This window comes from Lynx canadensis, chromosome B1, assembly GCF_007474595.2.
Source record: "Lynx canadensis isolate LIC74 chromosome B1, mLynCan4.pri.v2, whole genome shotgun sequence".
In the NCBI taxonomy this organism is placed as follows: domain Eukaryota; kingdom Metazoa; phylum Chordata; class Mammalia; order Carnivora; family Felidae; genus Lynx; species Lynx canadensis.
This window is the reverse complement of record NC_044306.2, coordinates 184,606,522-184,623,759: the sequence shown is the minus strand read 5'-3', so window position 1 is coordinate 184,623,759 and position 17,238 is coordinate 184,606,522. Positions and strand designations below refer to the sequence as shown.

The window sequence follows — 17,238 nt, the reverse complement described above, 5'->3', positions numbered from 1 at the left end:
TTTCTTTATAGCTTTTAATGACTGAACTTTTTACATGTGTATATGTTTCCTTTTCAACACGATAAAACTACATATGATTTTAGACTTGTTGTTGAATGAATATTACCATAATATAGATTTATTCTTTCATGTTTTGTTGACTTATTTTCTAAAATTTTAATAGTTCTACCATGCTATTGATTACTTTCTTTATTCTTTCAGTTGCACCGCTTTGTTTTCTGTACCATGAACCTTCCAAACTGTATCAGATATTCCGTGAGATGTATGTGCGTTTTTTCTTCAGACTACATTCCATCTCTTCTCACCCTTCTGTAAGTTCATAAACATTGGATCAAATTAGACTCTAATCTGTTTTCTTTCCTTAAGGAAAAGTCTCCTACTCGGTTACGTTGTGAAGCAACACATTGTAATTTGTGGTTTTAAGCAACATATTTCTGTAGAATAAATGAAAAGAAAAAAATTGATATTTAAATACTTTTGGTGATAATGAAGGAGGAAAAAAGCCTTTATCAATTGCACATAAATTATCTTTTATATGTTAACAGAAAAAAAAAACATATAAAAATGTCTGTATTATTCACTTGGACAAGTATGCCTTCTTTGCGCGCTGGTGTCCCCATCTAGGAGATGAGCTTGATATATTTCTGTAGTGCTCAGGAGAAGAGCACTTGGGTAGTCCTCGGCTCATGGCAAGTGTCCTGTAAATAAATGAGTGCTGTTTTTACTGTTGTTGTTGCTGTGATTATCATCATCATCATCTCTTCTTTGTTAATGAAAATCAAACATTTAGCTGTCACTTATTTTTCAATTTCACATTTGACTAGTTATCAGTTACCATACTGATATTTTCTTTGTGTTTATTCAGTAGATAGCTCCGTTGACCTCAAAGTCAAAGAGGAGCATATTGGGAGTTGAACATTTTTATCTGTTTTATTTGGCCAGTCCTTTATCATATCTTTTTTTCCACCCATGAGCTTGAGTAAAAGCAGTATTTATTTTATATTTTTTTTCACCTTTGGGCCTGCTCTGGTTTACTTGTGGGTAATCTGACTGACTCTCCAGAAGAAACAGTAAATTAGAACGTATCAGGGCTACCAGATTTCCCTAAAGAGAAGACTCTGTCCCTGCTGTTAAACTGAATTGCTGTTCTTTATCCCCCCCAGTTTAACCCTGTGTATTCCTGTTCCGCTTTCCTGTGTCTCCACCTTTGCTCCCATACGATGCTCGTGAGAGCCAGCAGATAACAGAAATCCAGGATGTCTCACATGAACAAAGGAGGCACCACCAATTATCTTGGGTTTCTTCTCTCCGAGACAACTTGAGTTAGTGCTTATCTCACATTAATTTTTAGTCTATTCCGAAATATGCTAACAATTCTATTTTCTAATAACCTCATTTTTAGCCTCAGATTTCTTACTCTCATATTCTGTACCATTTTATGCTTCAGAGTTTTTTAAAAAAACACGTTTTTTTAAGTGGCTGCCCGTTACACACCCACAGTGTCTGTCCCTGTGCAGAGCACTGAAGCTTGACGCCCAGCAAACCCTGGATATTCTTTCTCTGTCTCCGTGCTGACCCTGAGGTGTCCTTTTTCAGTGAATTGGTTGGGCCAGCCCTGCCTCTGCCCTTTCTTTATTCAGTGGCAGTCATCTCCTTTTCTGGCTTGCAGCCAGACTCAACTATTTGGAACCACGACAGCTTTTTTCTCTAGAAACTCACAAAGAGGATCAAAACTTCCTTACAAAGATCAACCCTGCGGAATGCTGAGCTACAAGAAAGACTTTATTCAGAGTTGTCAAGTAATAAACACACTTGAAAAGCCATCTGCTTAAATCGGTTACTTCTTGTCCTCTACAAATAATGCCCTTATAAAGGGTAGATTTCAGATACATACACAGATGTATAGTTCAGGCATAATGTGTATATGTCTCTATACTAAGTAACCAAACATTCTTGTTCGATAACTTCCTGATGCAAATTTCAAGCAGTCAGTAGTCCCTTTTCCCCTGGGGATGGATTTCAAAGAAAGTGAAAACAGCAGGAAATACTTTCCTTGATGGGTGAGGCAGCTAGAAGGGAAAGGACACACGGAGGCATAAAGTAAAGGGTGTGACTATAGTACCAGAGAAATACCTGGAAACTGGAATGGATCCAGAAAAAACTAGTTTGCTGGACCTAAGTGATAATACCGGGCTTACAAAGTAGCATGTTTTCTATAAAATGATGTTTTTCCTTGGACTCTGAGCATTATACACCAGATTATATAGGGAATGTATTGTGTTAAAAAGGAGGCTCCTTGGCATGTCTGTAACAGTAAGTATCCGTAAATAGGGAAAAATTTATCTTTAAACACAGTATTAGAGATCATTAGTACATTTCCTGTTTTTGACTCTTAGACAATATACAAATATTTATGTTAATAATCTTTTCCTCATTTCCATTTGAATAATTTATTGGCAGAGTTCATTTTTAAATACTAAAATATATTTTTCTTTTGTGTTTTGTTATTTTATCCAGGGTATTGTGTCCCTCTGTCTGCTGTTTGAAACTCTTCTTCAAACTTACCTCCCCCAGCTCTTTTATCATCTACGAGAAATTGGGGCTCAACCGTGAGTACCTTTCTTTCCTAATTGAAGAATAGATTGTTTGACATCAGAAGGTTCTCTTATATCATTGTAAAGCACTTTTATTTATTTTTTTTTTTTAATTTTTTTTTCCACGTTTATTTATTTTTGGGACAGAGAGAGACAGAGCATGAACGGGGGAGGGGCAGAGAGAGAGGGAGACACAGAATCGGAAACAGGCTCCAGGCTCTGAGCCATCAGCCCAGAGCCCGACGCAGGGCTCGAACTCACGGACCGCGAGATCGTGACCTGGCTGAAGCCGGACGCTTAACCGACTGCGCCACCCAGGCGCCCCGTAAAGCACTTTTAAAGATACAGTAATTCCTCAGAGAAATTAAACTTAACAGTTTCTCCAATGAAACAGTAATTATCAGGTAGTAAAGTGTAGCTGTACATTGTGCCAAAAATTTTTGGAAGAATTCCCAAAATCCTGATAAATTTTTATTTGCTGGGATTTTTATGCCTGGTACAAGAAGCACCAAAATGAACTTATTTCCATTTAAAATGAGAGGTGTTGGCCAAAACTGAGGCAAAAATTTGTGGATACAAATACTACCCAAGAAATGTGATAATAATAAAATTAAGTCAGTTTAGGCTAAATTTATCAGAGAACAACTTATGAAAGCTTTATAAATTAAAGTTTGCTGTCTTGTTAAAGGAAACAGATAAATTACCTGGCAATGACTGTGATTTTTTTCATTCCAAAATTTGAAGATTTGTTCATTTACCTCAATATTAGTTATCAGTGAATATATAGGGTATCTCTGGACTTCCATATTATTGGTTCTCTTCTCTTTTTGAAATAACAATGTCTAAGGCAACAGAAGTTTCTAAATGATTAATTAATATTTTGTTACTGTCTTCCCCTTCGTGCAACCAGTGTCCACTATTGGGAGGACATATTTGAAAGGTGCATTAACTCTGAGATGGCAGAAGTAGTTAATGGGAAATACAACAGTTTAGTATTTGTCATCCCCACACTTGAATCCACATCAGGTAGATGGATGGATGGATGGATGTATGGATGGATGGATGGATGGATGAGCGGGTATGTTTAAGAGACAGACCAGGGTTTAAATTCTGTCTACTAAACTGTATAATCCTAATGAAGTTATTGAATTCATCTAAGTTTCATTTTCTTTCTTTAAATCAAGATAATTCAATTTCCTCATCTTTAGAATCAAGAGAATTCCTACCTCATGAAGTTGTTTCAATAGTGAAGGATTTTATATATATTCTTTCTGTAAAGCACCATTGAATTTCAGACATCTTAGATCTTAGAAATGCCATTTATAAAACAACATTTCATATCACCCACTGATAATACTGAGCTTATACCCTTTCCTTCGTAGCCAGTAAAAAACAGGATTCTGTTAATGTTTAAGATTATAAAACAAGAATGTGCCGGAAATATTTTATATTGTACACAGGTCTCTTTTTTTCTTAAATTTGTAGTAAATTGACCTTTGTTTTTACTCTTGTGGAATGAACATTTGAATATAATGAAGCTTTACCATGATTAAGATGTTTAGTTTACTGCTAGAAACTAAAATCCTAACTTTTTTCTAGCCTATTTATATACTTTAATCATTAAAAGGAACAAATTTATTTCAATGACTCATGATAAACATTAAAATTCTTATGCAGAAGTATTAAAAATTAATTATCAAGCTAGAAATACATTCTTAAAAGGCTTTTATGAATTGAAGGTTTTTAAATTAGAATTTAATTATTTAATAGACATAGGACTATTCAAGTTATTGATATCTTCTTGAGTAAGCTTTGGTATTTTGTTCATTTTATCTAAGTTATCGTATTTATGGACATAAAGTTATTTATAATATTCCCTAATTATTCTTAATTAGCCTTTTAATATGTATAGAATCACAGTGACAATACCTCTCTCATTCTCGAGATTGATATTTGTATCTTCTCTTTTTTTCTTGATTGTTTGGCTAGAGGTTTATTAATTTTATTCTTTGAAAGAAACATGTTTTGGTTTCTTTAATTTTCTCTCTTGTTTTTCTGTCTTAAATTTCATTGATTTATGCTCTTATATTTATTATTTCCTTCCTTATGTTTGCTTTAGGCTTATTTTGCACTTGTCTTCTTGTTTAAGGTTAAAGATCATTAGTTTGAGACCTTTCTTCTTTTCTGATATAAGCAATATTGTTATAAATTGCCTTCAAAGCACTGCATTACCTCCACACAACAAATTTTGATATGTTGTGTTTTCATTTTCATTCAGTTCAAAATGTTTCTTAATTTCTCTTGTCACTTCTTTTGACCATGGGTTTTATTAGAAGCATGTTGTTTAATTTCTAAACAGTTGTTTAATTTCTAAATATTCTAAATATTTCTGTTATTGATTTCTATTTTAATTCTGTTGCAGTTAGACAACATGCTTCATAAGATTTCAGTTTTTTAAAATGTATCAAAGTTTGTAATGTGGCCCAGAATTTGATCTGTCTTGGTGAATATTACAAATACATTTGAAAAGCATTCACGTTCTGCTGTTGTTCAGCAAAATATTCTATAAATGTCAACAAAGTCAAGTGTTTGGTAATGTCAAGCCTTCTATAAACTTACTAATTTTCTGTCTATTTTTTCTATTAATTTTTGAGAAAGAAATGTTAGTCTCCAATTATAATTGTGAATGTCTATTTCTTCCTTCATTGGTACACATATTTTACTTCATGTATTAGAGGCTCTGTTTTTAAGAGAACTGATCCCTATATCATTATTGATGTCTTTATTCCTGGCAATAAGTCTACTACATTTGATAGAGCCGTCGCAGCTTTCTTTCAATTACAATTTGTGTGGTGTATTCTTTCTGTCCTTTTACTTTTAACATATCGATTATTCTATGTCTTTATTTTTTAAATGGCTTTCTTGTCAAAAGTGTAACTGGGTTTTCCAGTGTGTCAATTTGTCTTTTTAATTGGTATGTTTGTTCCACTTACATTTAATAATTGATATTATTAGATTATAGTAATATCAATTGATACCATCTGCTATCTTGGCAGACATTTTCAATTTGTCTTTTTTCATTCTTTTTTCCTTTTTTCCTGCATACTTTTTAATTGAGCATTTTTTAAAATAATGCATTAATAATTTTTAATATCTATTACATTTTGAAATGATAATATTTGAGATATACTAAATTAAATAAAATATATTGTTGAGACTTAATTTACCCATTTCTTTTATTTATTTATTTATTCATTTATTAACGTTTATTTATTTTTGAGACAGAGAGAGACAGAGCATGAACAGGGGAGGGGCAGAGAGAGAGGGAGACACAGAATCTGAAATGGGCTCCAGGCTCTGAGCAGTCAGCACAGAGCCCGACACGGGGCTCAAACTCACGGACCGCGAGATCATGACCTGAGCCGAAGTCGGCCGTTTAACCGACTGAGCCACCCAGGCGCCCCTCCCCGTTTCTTTTTACTTCTTTTAATGTGGTTGTCAGAAAATTTTAACTTACATGTGTGGCTTTCATTATATTTCTCTTTTTTTTTTTAATATTTGAAATTTATTGTCAAATTGGTTTCCATACAACGCCCAGTGCTCATCCCAAAAGATGCCCTCTTCAATGCCCATCACCTCCCCTCCCCTCCCTCCCACCCCCCATCAACCCTCAGTTTGTTCTCAGTTTTTAAGAGTCTCTTATGCTTTGGCTCTCTCCCACTCTAACCTCTTTTTTTTTTTTCCCCTTCCCCTCCCCCATGGGTTTCTGTTAAGTTTCTCGGGATCCACATAAGAGTGAAAACATATGGTATCACTCTTTCTCTGTATGGCTTATTTCACTTAGCATCACACTCTCCAGTTCCATCCATGTTGCTACAAGAGGCCATATTTCATTCTTTCTCATTGCCACGTAGTACTCCATTGTGTATATAAACCACAACTTCTTTATCCATTCATCAGTTGATGGACATTTACGCTCTTTCCATAATTTGGCTATTGTTGAGAGTGCTGCTATAAACACTGGGGTACAAGTGCCCCTATGCATCAGTACTCCTGTATCCCTTGGGTAAATTCCTAGCAGTGCTACTGCTGGGTCATAGGGTAGGTCTATTTTTAATTTTTTGAGGAACCTCCAGACTGTTTTCCAGAGTAGCTGCACCAGGTTGCATTCCCACCAACAGTACAAGAGGGTTCTCACGCCAGTCAGAGTGGCCAAAATGAACAAATCAGGAGACTATAGATGCTGGAGAGGTTGTGGAGAAATGGGAACCCTCTTAATTGAGAATTTTTTATTACATTTTATCACTACTGTGGGATTATTATTTATACCTTTTTTAAAACATCTTTTTTCATAGATATCTGTCTTAGTTCAGTCTGCTGTAACAAATTACCATAGACTGTGTGGCTCATAAATAACAGAAACTTACTTCCCACAGTTCTGAAAACTAAAAGTCCAAGATCAAGGTGATAGCATGGTTCAGTGAGGACCCTCTTCTTCAGTGAGTTCCAGTGAGGACCCTCTTCTAGGCTGCAGACTATGGACTTCTTATTGGACTTATTCTCCACGTGGTGGAGAGCAGAGAAGAGAAACAGGCTCTCTCACGACTCTCATGAAGGCACTAATCCCAACCATGAGGGCTTCATCTTTTTCCAATTACCACCCTAGGGCTCCCCCTTTTTCCTAATACCATCACATTGTGAGGTAGAGTTTCAACATATACATGTCGGGTGGGAGGACACAACCATTCAGTCCATAAGACTGCTCTGGGGTTTACAATATACACTTAAAAAAATTTGTTTTAATGTTTATTTATTTTTGAGAGAGAGAGAGATAAAGAGAAAGAGTACGAGCAGGGGTGGGACAGAGAGAAAAGGGGACAGAGGATCTGAAGTGGGCTCTGCACTCAAAACCTGATGCGAGGCTCAAACTCACAGACCCCGAGATCATGACCTGAGCCAAAGTCAGGTGCTTAACGGACTGAGCCACCCAGGAGCCCCTACAATACCCTACAATATGCATTTTTAATTAATTACCTTCTACCTTCAAATAAACTCCAGCATGGATGGCTTTACTGGTAAATTCTGCCAGACATTTCAGGAAAAAATGGTTTTTTTTCATTAGCCACTATCAAGATCTTTTCTCAGCAGCTTGATTCTGATGTATCTGGGCATGGATGTCTGTGCTTGGGGTTTGCTAAGCTTCTTGAATCTTTAAGCTTGTATCTTTTGCCAAATTTAGGACATTTTCAATCATTAATTCGTCCAATATTTTTTTTCTGTAACATATTTATTCTCCTCCTCTTCTAGAATTCCAGTGACACAAATGTTAAAACTTTTGGTCTTATCCCAAAGGTCCCTGAAACTATTCACTTCATTTTCAATCATTTTTACTCTATGGTTCCGATTAGGCATTTTCTATTGATCTGTATTCAAAATCACTGGCTCTTTTCTCTGTCATTACCATTTTGCTGTTGGGTCTATCCAGTGAGGGTTGTTTTCTGTTTTTTGTTATTTTTCAGTTTTAAAGTTTCCATTTGGTTCTTAGGAAAACTCATAGAACTGTGCATTAATAAGGGTAAATTTTACTTTCCATAAATTATACCTCAATGAACTTTATTTATAATAAGCTAATTCTGTGGTGTACATGGGGGGGGGGCACAATGTGTGGTGCTGTTGTTCTATTAAGACACTGACAAATCCAATAAAATGAAACTAGTTGATCTTGATCATTTAGACTTAAAAGACAAATGATCTTTTTTTAATTTAAAATATCTTGTGGCCAAAAATTACTGTGGCATTCATAAGCAGATATTCTTAAAGCCAACCAAAAAGTTTAATTTGTCAATGCTACTCCCTTTGTGTACCTTGGTATATTAGAATAATAGTTATCTATCGGGCTCTGGGCTGATGGCTCAGAGCCTGGAGCCTGTTTCCGATTCTGTGTCTCCCTCTCTCTCTGCCCCTCCCCCGTTCATGCTCTGTCTCTCTCTGTCCCAAAAATAAATAAAAAATGTTGAAAAAAAAAAAAATTTAAAAAAAAAAAAAAAAAGGGGCGCCTGGGTGGCGCAGTCGGTTAAGCGTCCGACTTCAGCCAGGTCACGATCTCGCGGTCCGTGAGTTCGAGCCCCACGTCGGGCTCTGGGCTGATGGCTCAGAGCCTGGAGCCTGTTTCCGATTCTGTGTCTCCCTCTCTCTCTGCCCCTCCCCCGTTCATGCTCTGTCTCTCTCTGTCCCAAAAATAAATAAAAAAATGTTGAAAAAAAAAAATTTAAAGAATAATAGTTATCTAGTATTGAGGAATTTCTGAAAACTTGGGGGTCTTTTTGGTCTTAAGAGAATTAATACATCAAGAAAGGCAATCTTTAGATTCCTTTCTCTTGCTTTAAGAAAGTAGCACAGATATTTATCTATATAATATTGTAACAGCTCCAGCAAAGAGTTTGGCTAACACTTCTCAGGAGCAGTTAAGTGATGGTAAGAATAGATAGTACAGAAATGTGAGGGAATAGTTTGTCTCTTAAAGCACCAAAGCTAACGAGTTCATTTCCTGATTTCAGAGATAAATTATTATTGTAACATAACCTACTTATAAATAGTGGGATCTCGTATCTCTTAGGATTTTTTTTTTGTCAAAGTCAATTGAATTCTCCGGTTGTTCCCCTTTAAAATGAAGGGTTTGAAATCAGAAATCTATTTCTAAGGTCCCTTATAACTTCACAACTATTTGCCTTCAAAGACTCCTACTTCTTGTTTTATTTTATTCATCCTATGTAGCCTTTTGACTGAAACGTAGGAATACAACTTATTGAATTGGACAAGTATGCAGCTGCCAAGCATTTTTCCGGTATTTTGAATAAAAATTCAAATAATCATGATTCGAATGATTCAAACTGTTAAGGACTGTTGACTAGTAAGATCACCTCATTGATAACTAATTAGTAAAGACCCTGAAAAATAGCACATAGGAGTGAGTTTTCTAAAGGCTGAACTGTAACACAGCAGATATACATTTTCCCTCTTGATATGTTGAGACCACTAATTTGAAGACTCATGGCTTCTCACCATTGCACTTTTGCAGCTTTTAAGAGAGTCCTTGAGATTTAAATGCTGAGGTGATTTCTAAGACTCACAAAGAAGTTAACTTAACCGTGGAATTGGTTGGCTCTTCTGACATTGTAAGAAAAAAACATTCACTGGTAAAATTTATTTTCTTTTTTCTTTGCCTACAGGCTACGCATATCCTTTAAATGGATGGTTCGAGCTTTCTCTGGATATTTAGCTACAGATCAACTCCTGCTTTTGTGGGATAGAATCCTAGGATACAACTCTCTGGAAATTCTTGCTGGTAATAAGTGCTTGTTTGTAAAACACATGCTGTTTCTATAATAAAGCCCCTTTACTTTCTTTCTTTCTTTTTTTTTTTTTTGAGACAGGGAGAGACAGAGCATGAACGGGGGAGGGTCAGAGAGAGGGAGACACAGAAACTGAAACAGGCTCCAGGCTCTGAGCTGTCAGCACAGAGCCCGACGCGGGGCTCGAACTCACGGAACGCGAGATCATGACCTGAGCCGAAGTCGGATGCTCAACCGACTGAGCCACCCAGGCGCCCCAAACCCCTTTACTTTCTGACATTCACCATATGTAATTGCAGTTTGAGTCTTTAGGTGTCTGTCATTTCTAATTCCTAAACATTTGATAGATTTACCTGCCTTAGAAGACAAGTACTGAAGTTCTGAGATCTAGATACTTCCGTGTAACTTCCCAACACTAGTGTATCCCGAGTCTTTCTTCTTTGCTCCGAGGAAAGTCCATTTCTCCTCCCCTGCTTTTCGTTTAGCCAGGGCTTACTGTCAGCTGCTGTGAGGTCAGCACAGCAGAGCGTAGGGATACGTCAGTCCTACTCCTGGCTTCTCTACCTTCGCACGTGTTCCGAGCCCCTTCTCAACCACGGCCTAAAATCTAAGCTGACACGGAGCCTCCCTGCGAAGTTGAAATCTCAGCTCTTCTGGACTTGAGTTTGAGTTCTGGACTTGAATGCAAAACCTTTTCCTTTTCGCTAACACCCTCTGACTCCTGGTGGTTGAGTTTCCCCTTTTAGGTATTCTCTTCAGCCAAAAAAGATTTTACCTGTTTTTTCAGGAAGCCACAGATTGATCTCTTATTATAATTAAGCGGGTCTTATAATAGAGATACAAGACAACTGTATGATAATACATAGGGCACAGATTTCTTGTTAATTATATTATTTTGCTTATCTTATACAAAATAATCTCAGTTATTTTAATCATTGGGATTATTAGGAAATTCAAATAAATAGCACAAGGTTTTCACAACAATGGATGGAGAGCAGAAAAGCTGGCAGAGTGCTGGGTCCAACCTTCTCCAGTTGTGTATATTGAATAAATTATCTAACCTGTGGGAGTCTTCATTTCCTTACCTTATATTGATAGCATTATCAAGATCCCACTCTGGGTAATTATGGAAACAATGCTTCATTGAAGAAGTCCCTTTTCTTATAGAAGATTCTTTAGGTACCCTATTAACATATTCTTGAATGCTGAGAGGTCTAGAATAATAGTATGTTAATTCAAAAAGCAAAATTAGAGTAATAATAAAGTGTCGTGAAGAAAAACATCACCCTTGGTGTAATCAGAGACACCACTTAATGGTGCTGCTAACAACTCCCAGTATCCTTCTGTCTCAATTGGATTTTGAGCCCGTACAGATAGGCGTGAGGAAAGAAGGGTCTGCCCTCAGCTCTCTTGGCTGAATGGCAGTGATGCATAGAATCTACAGGGAGAGGAATCCTAGAGGGCATCAGGTATGATTCTTTTAGATGTTTCTGACAGGCGGTCCTCACCCTCTGCTTAAACACTTCAGTGTTGAGTCGTCCTTGTCTGACGAGTTAGCCCATCTCACTTCTGGATGACATGACTTGCTAAAATGTACTCCTGTTAAGCCAGGGTTATCATCATGTTTTTTCTACCCTCGCCTTTCCCCAGAGCCTTCTACTTTCCAGGCTTAGAAGCCTTGTTTTCTGCTACTGTTTCTCAGGCAACAGGATTGTAGACTTTCCAGCAAATAAATCTCCTCTGGGTGTATCATAAATTTTAAGAGTGTTGTGTTTAGTTGCTGTTGTTGTTGTTTATCATTTCAAAATATTAGAGCTTGTTAAAGAAAGGGGGCTCAATATAAGAAAGTACTTTCTAATAATTAGGATTTTTCAAAACTAGAATGGGCTTTTTAATGGTCACCTGAAGGTTAAGAGGTTTTCTACTGTGAAAGAAATGTGGAATTGAAAGACCTTTAAGCCCTCTAACAATTTAAATGTTCTCATTCTGGGACTTATCACCCCTCAGCAAACTTATGTGAAAGAGAAATAAATGAATGTTGACTAACGCATTTCCTTGAAGCTAGGCACCCTGCTGGAGCTCAGAACATTAATAAAAACGTTACTGATGAACAGGTAGAAATGCACTCTGCACCGGTTTCCTACTTTCCCTGAACGGTTTTTAAAAAATCAGCAGGGAAGAATTACAGAACATGTAGAAATGGAACTAGACTCCCCTCCCATGAATTCAGATCAAGAGCCAGAGGATGGATAATTTCATGTAGGGGTACCCAAACTCATTGTTATTATTTCAGACATTTGGGGGGGATGAATATTTTGGGACCACCTTTTTTGCCCAAGTTAGTTATTATATAGCCTTTAGAAGGTTTTAGTAAATATTACTAATTTAGTAAGTATTACTAAAAATTAATTATGAATTAATGAGGGTCTTTTGAGGAACAGTTTAAAGCAAAGGTGCCTGAATGTTTGTGATATAGTTGCTTAGAATTAACGAGCATAGCTTAAACGGCCAAAAGTAAATGTTAGAGTCTCTCTACTTCATGTGAAGCATGATTGCAGTTGAAAATATCCCAAAGTGGAGAGCTTTTCTCCTTGGCAAACAGAAGTGTTCTGCGGAAAGGCTGGGCAAATCAAACATGAGGCAGACGCAAAGGAACTTCTGTGATGTGACACCAAGATAAATAAAGGTTATGAGCACATAAGCACTTGGATGCTGAGGTCAATTAGTGGCCTGATCTTTTTTCCCCCCTCTTATCTACCTTTGGAAAAACAATTTCCCGCCATGTAAAACTCTTTCCTGCTACAGCAGAAAGTTTGGCCATCCTGTCAAGCTTTCACCAACTCTGTTAAATTATACACAAAAAAGGAAGTAACCATCATACTCCTTAGCTTCTCAAATGTCTCCATTGTCAAAATGATTCTAGATATTAGGAAAACTATAGAGAAGTTGCTGGTCGAAAGAAATTATTTTCTTTGATACTCTTATAAACATAGACACTCAGTGACGCTAAAGTACTTAAGTTTTCTCCTTTTCAGTTAAAAGGTAAAAGTCTTTGTCCCTGATCTCTTGCATCCCTTGTTACAAATTAAATAATCCCATCTGATTTGGCTTTTTTAAGTTTTGTTTTACCACTACCATCTTCCCCCCACCCCCCACCCTCCCCCAGAATTTTCCTGCCTAACTAGTTGCAATGCTTTTTTTTTGCCAGACTGTCCAAAATCTATTGTACCCTAAAAAATGCCTGTGTTTCCCAGTCTGGTCTGGTTGCTCTGTGCCTCTCTCTGGGAAAATTAAGAGGTCTGGATGTTGACGTCTACTCCCAGGATCATCATAGCATCATCCTTCAGGCCATCTCTGGAAAACCATTCCGAAGGGCAGCAGAGAGGACTCATAGGAAAGCACCCAGATTTTCATGTCAGGGAAGACTCATTACTACTTACCTTCAGTCTAAGTGCTAAGAGTGGTTAGACGCTTAGGCTCCAGAGCCAGGGTTAAGTTCTCACTCCACTGTTTTCTACCTGTGTGGCTTTGAACATGTCATCCAAACTCACTGGGCCTCAGTTTCCACCTTAATACAATAGGGCTAGCAATGGTTCTTAACTCAGAGTTGGTATGAGAACTATCAGTAGCACTGTTGTGATTCCCACAGTAAAAATGTATTTTAAAAAACTATCTATTTGGATTAGCTCTGCCAGAAACTCAGGAGCCAGTCTTTCAAATAATTTTGAAGATTCCTTACCATTTATTTCCTAAATTTCAAGGACTTGTGGGGTAGAGAATAAACTACCACCACTGGTGATGGAAGAGAAAAAAAGGGGGAGAAGTCAAGAGCCATCCTTAGGCTTGTCATCACCTTGTCAGGGCACCCACCTCTCACATGGGTCCTTTCGCTGGCCATGATGATGCACTCCCACAAGTGGGGCTTTGTGGCAGATTATGTAAGAAGAAAGATTACACGTTAGCATTACTTTCTTTTCATAGGCATATGCAACGTATGCAAACGTTGCTTTCCACTCCATGTACATTATTGACCTTCAAGGTGTCCTATAATTTTTTTTCAAAGCTTCAACTTCTTTTTCCTATAGCCAACGTTAATGTAAATTTCAGGATCAGTCCACAGCAGCTCTCCCCACATACCTATCCACTTATGACACTCTAAGAAAGTCAATGCTGAGTATAAAAGTATAACAAAATATTATAAAAATATTTTTTTAAGAAAATGCCTTATTGCCACATTTCTATCAGGACCTCTTGAGACATATGAAACGTGATCTGATAAACTTGAAAATACAGTCTCCATATAACTTTTCAGAATCCTGTCGCGTTAGTAAAAAACACCTGCGTCAAATAAACCTTTAATTGTAAGTAATCATTAGATCTCCATGCCATTTAAAAACTTGTAATTTAAGTTACAGGCATGAAAGAAATCATTTCTAAAAACTGCTCTTTTAAGACCACTGAATTTTCCTTTTTCCCCAAACTATGGGATTCGGTTTATCTATCCGCCGGGCATTCTGTTCTCCGGAGGAGATCATTTCCCTTCGTCGCAGGACCTAAACTGCAATGCATGCGTGCAAGTCACGTAAAGCACCAGTTCTGGGCTCTCCTAGGGGGTTGCGGGCATAGCAGTAAATTTGTCGGGCTGATGAGTAGGTCAGCAGTTGAAATAGTGTGCATTCTTTTCCAGTCCTGGCAGCTGCTGTGTTTGCTTTCCGAGCAGTGAACCTGATGGAGGTGACATCACTGGCTGCAGCTGAAGTAAGGATAAGTTTCACTGGGACGGGATGGAAATAGTTCCTGAGAGAGTGCCAGGCTTGGGCACTTCAGTCTCAGATGCATAGGACACGCATTACTCATAGCCTCATTTCTTCACTTGGGTAAAGCCTATAAGTTTCGAGCTAAGGAATATTAAGTATTCAAGATTCCTTAATTAGTTGAGAACAATCTTCTTGTGAAGGAGTCACACACAAGATTATATAGGAAACCATTATAACTGTTACGGGAACCCAGACACCCAGTAGTTGTAGTAGAAACTATTGGGGCCCAAGTTGCATTTTCTTATTGCACACGTCCACATGTTCTGCTAGAACAAAGAAAATCTAGTCAGGAGAGTTAAAGAGCATGCGTTTGGATGATACAGTAAAGATATGTAGGCGCTTTTTTTTTTTGGTCATTTAAAATAATGAGTTAATGTTTTAATGTTTCTTTTCAATGGTATAATTTATACCTGACACACAGTTCAATTAAATAGCGGCTTACCATATTACTCTATTTGTTTTTTCTCATAGAAATTTAAATGATACCCTTAAAATAGCTGCCGACATTCTTTGCTTAAAGGGAAAAGGATGTTTATGCGTCTTGCAACTGAATAAACATTAGTTCCGTCTCAAAAACGATTTCCTAAAGCCAGATACTCCTTATACTAGTATAACGGGACCAAGATTCATAATGTACGTTTATTTATAGAAGCAAGTTGAAATATTAGACCTCTTATAAACTCATGCTACCTTGTATATTTGAAGAAGGCTCAAGGCAAAAGTCCAGGTTATTTTCTACTGCACGTTTTAGCGTTTTGCACATGTTCTAACATTAAGATATTGAGAAAAGCGAAGGCAGGTCGTAGCTTCAGGACAGGTTTTTAGGACGAATGTGAAGAACTCAGAAAGTGTGTCAAAGCCAGAATTGCATGGCAGTGGTGTTTCTGTTGTGCTGTATTTCATAGGCTTCCTTTTGCCAGTTAGAATACTGACATTAACAATTCTTTTTGTTTTGTTTTTTTGTTTCAGGCAGTTCTTGCTGACCTTTCTACCTTAAAAGTTATGCCTCTTCTTCAAATTTTTCTGTTTGCTACTGTCACCTGATCTCCTTCAAGGTCACTGACAACACATCTAGTTTTTTTCATTAGAAAATAATCATGAACTATGCAAACTCTGCATAAAACCAAAATTAAACTTCGCATATAAGCCAATAAAGATCATGTTCCCTCTTCAGTTAAACCTAAGTCGTTTTTCACTTTTTGAAACAAAGCTCTGCGCACCAAATGTTCCACTGCATGCTGCTGATTTTCAAGAGAGAAGCAATAGACATAACTTCTGCTAAACTGAGCATACTATATATATAATCCTGACTTGTAAAAGGCATGTAACGATATATGCAATAAGAACTAAAGATACTGTAATAAACTTGAAGAGGTAATGTAGCCTCTGGGACAATTTTCTTCCGTCAGTTTGTAAATTTATCTCTAGATAATGTATCATTTTGTCTTACGAATTGTTCCTCACTCAGAGCCAGGGGTGGAGTAGAATGTGGGAAGACTGGAAAAAGGTAATGGAATTCAAGTGTGCTTTGGTGTTTTTAACACCTTTTGTCTCACCAGTGATCTTCTAGATCCCTTTCCACTTTCTTTCTCCCTTAAAGGTCTCTACTGGGGAAGGTCAAATAACAGTTGTCTCCATCTGACAATATTTATTCATCACTTTCCGAAAAAAGAAAATTACGGAGTGATCCCTTCAAACTTCTCAACCTTCCATCTCTTGCCTTGAAGACTTGACCCTGCTGAGGCCTGTTGCCAGGTTCTCCCACTTTGGACGTGCGCAAAGAGGGCATCACGGATTCGATGAAGGGAATGAAAAATCAAAACCGTATCCAATTTTGCTGAATCTTTGTTTAACAAGATTTGCTTCTAGGGCAGAGCATCTGAGGAACTAGAAGTAGGTACTATATGTTCATTTTAGAACTGAAGACATTATGCGAGGCGTCAGTCTTATTTTGGTCTTTATTATAAGTGAGTCTTTTTTATAATTATTTTGTATGACTTGCAAAAGACCTACCACATCTGTCATTCAGAATAATAGAATATGAAAAAAAAAGTGTCCAAATTCAAGATGCTGATCATTCCAACAGAACTTTGAATCAATAGATTGATATTCTCACTGAATGCTTAGCATTGTATTTTGTCCAAATGTATTTCCTGAGTCTTTTATTTAAAGAGTATGTATTAATTAGGAAGTGAATGAGGTTTAGCTCAGCCTATAGGTATGCCGGGGTTTGATATAACTAGTTCTTAATTTGAAAATCTTTATATATGCTTTATTCATCAGGTACCTATTGAAAAGAAAATCATAATTTCTTATTCAGGATCGATTCTTAAGAAAGCCCATTTCAGTGCTTTGGCAAGTGATTCAGTTATAATCCTATGCTTTGCCATGCGCTGCGTGCAAATGCACATTCATCACGAAGATATAAGCACACCCTTTGACTATTCTCTCTCTTTCTTCCCTGTTAGGGAGAGA

At 37.1% G+C, this 17,238-nt stretch overlaps 1 protein-coding gene across 3 annotated transcripts in view; it reads left to right on the top strand.

Annotated features, from left to right (window-relative positions):
- TBC1D19 (TBC1 domain family member 19) overlaps nucleotides 1-16,883 on the top strand; it is a 146,269-nt gene extending 129,386 nt beyond the window's left edge. For all 3 annotated transcript variants that reach the window (XM_030314072.1, XM_030314073.1, XM_030314076.1), the window contains 5 exons: nucleotides 202-311; nucleotides 2,518-2,609; nucleotides 9,824-9,939; nucleotides 14,634-14,704; nucleotides 15,733-16,883. In XM_030314072.1, coding sequence (XP_030169932.1) covers nucleotides 202-311; nucleotides 2,518-2,609; nucleotides 9,824-9,939; nucleotides 14,634-14,704; nucleotides 15,733-15,807 — 464 coding nt within the window. In that variant the 3' untranslated portion in view covers nucleotides 15,808-16,883. The remainder of the gene's footprint in view (nucleotides 1-201; nucleotides 312-2,517; nucleotides 2,610-9,823; nucleotides 9,940-14,633; nucleotides 14,705-15,732) is intronic.
- Nucleotides 16,884-17,238: the final 355 nt, after the last annotated feature.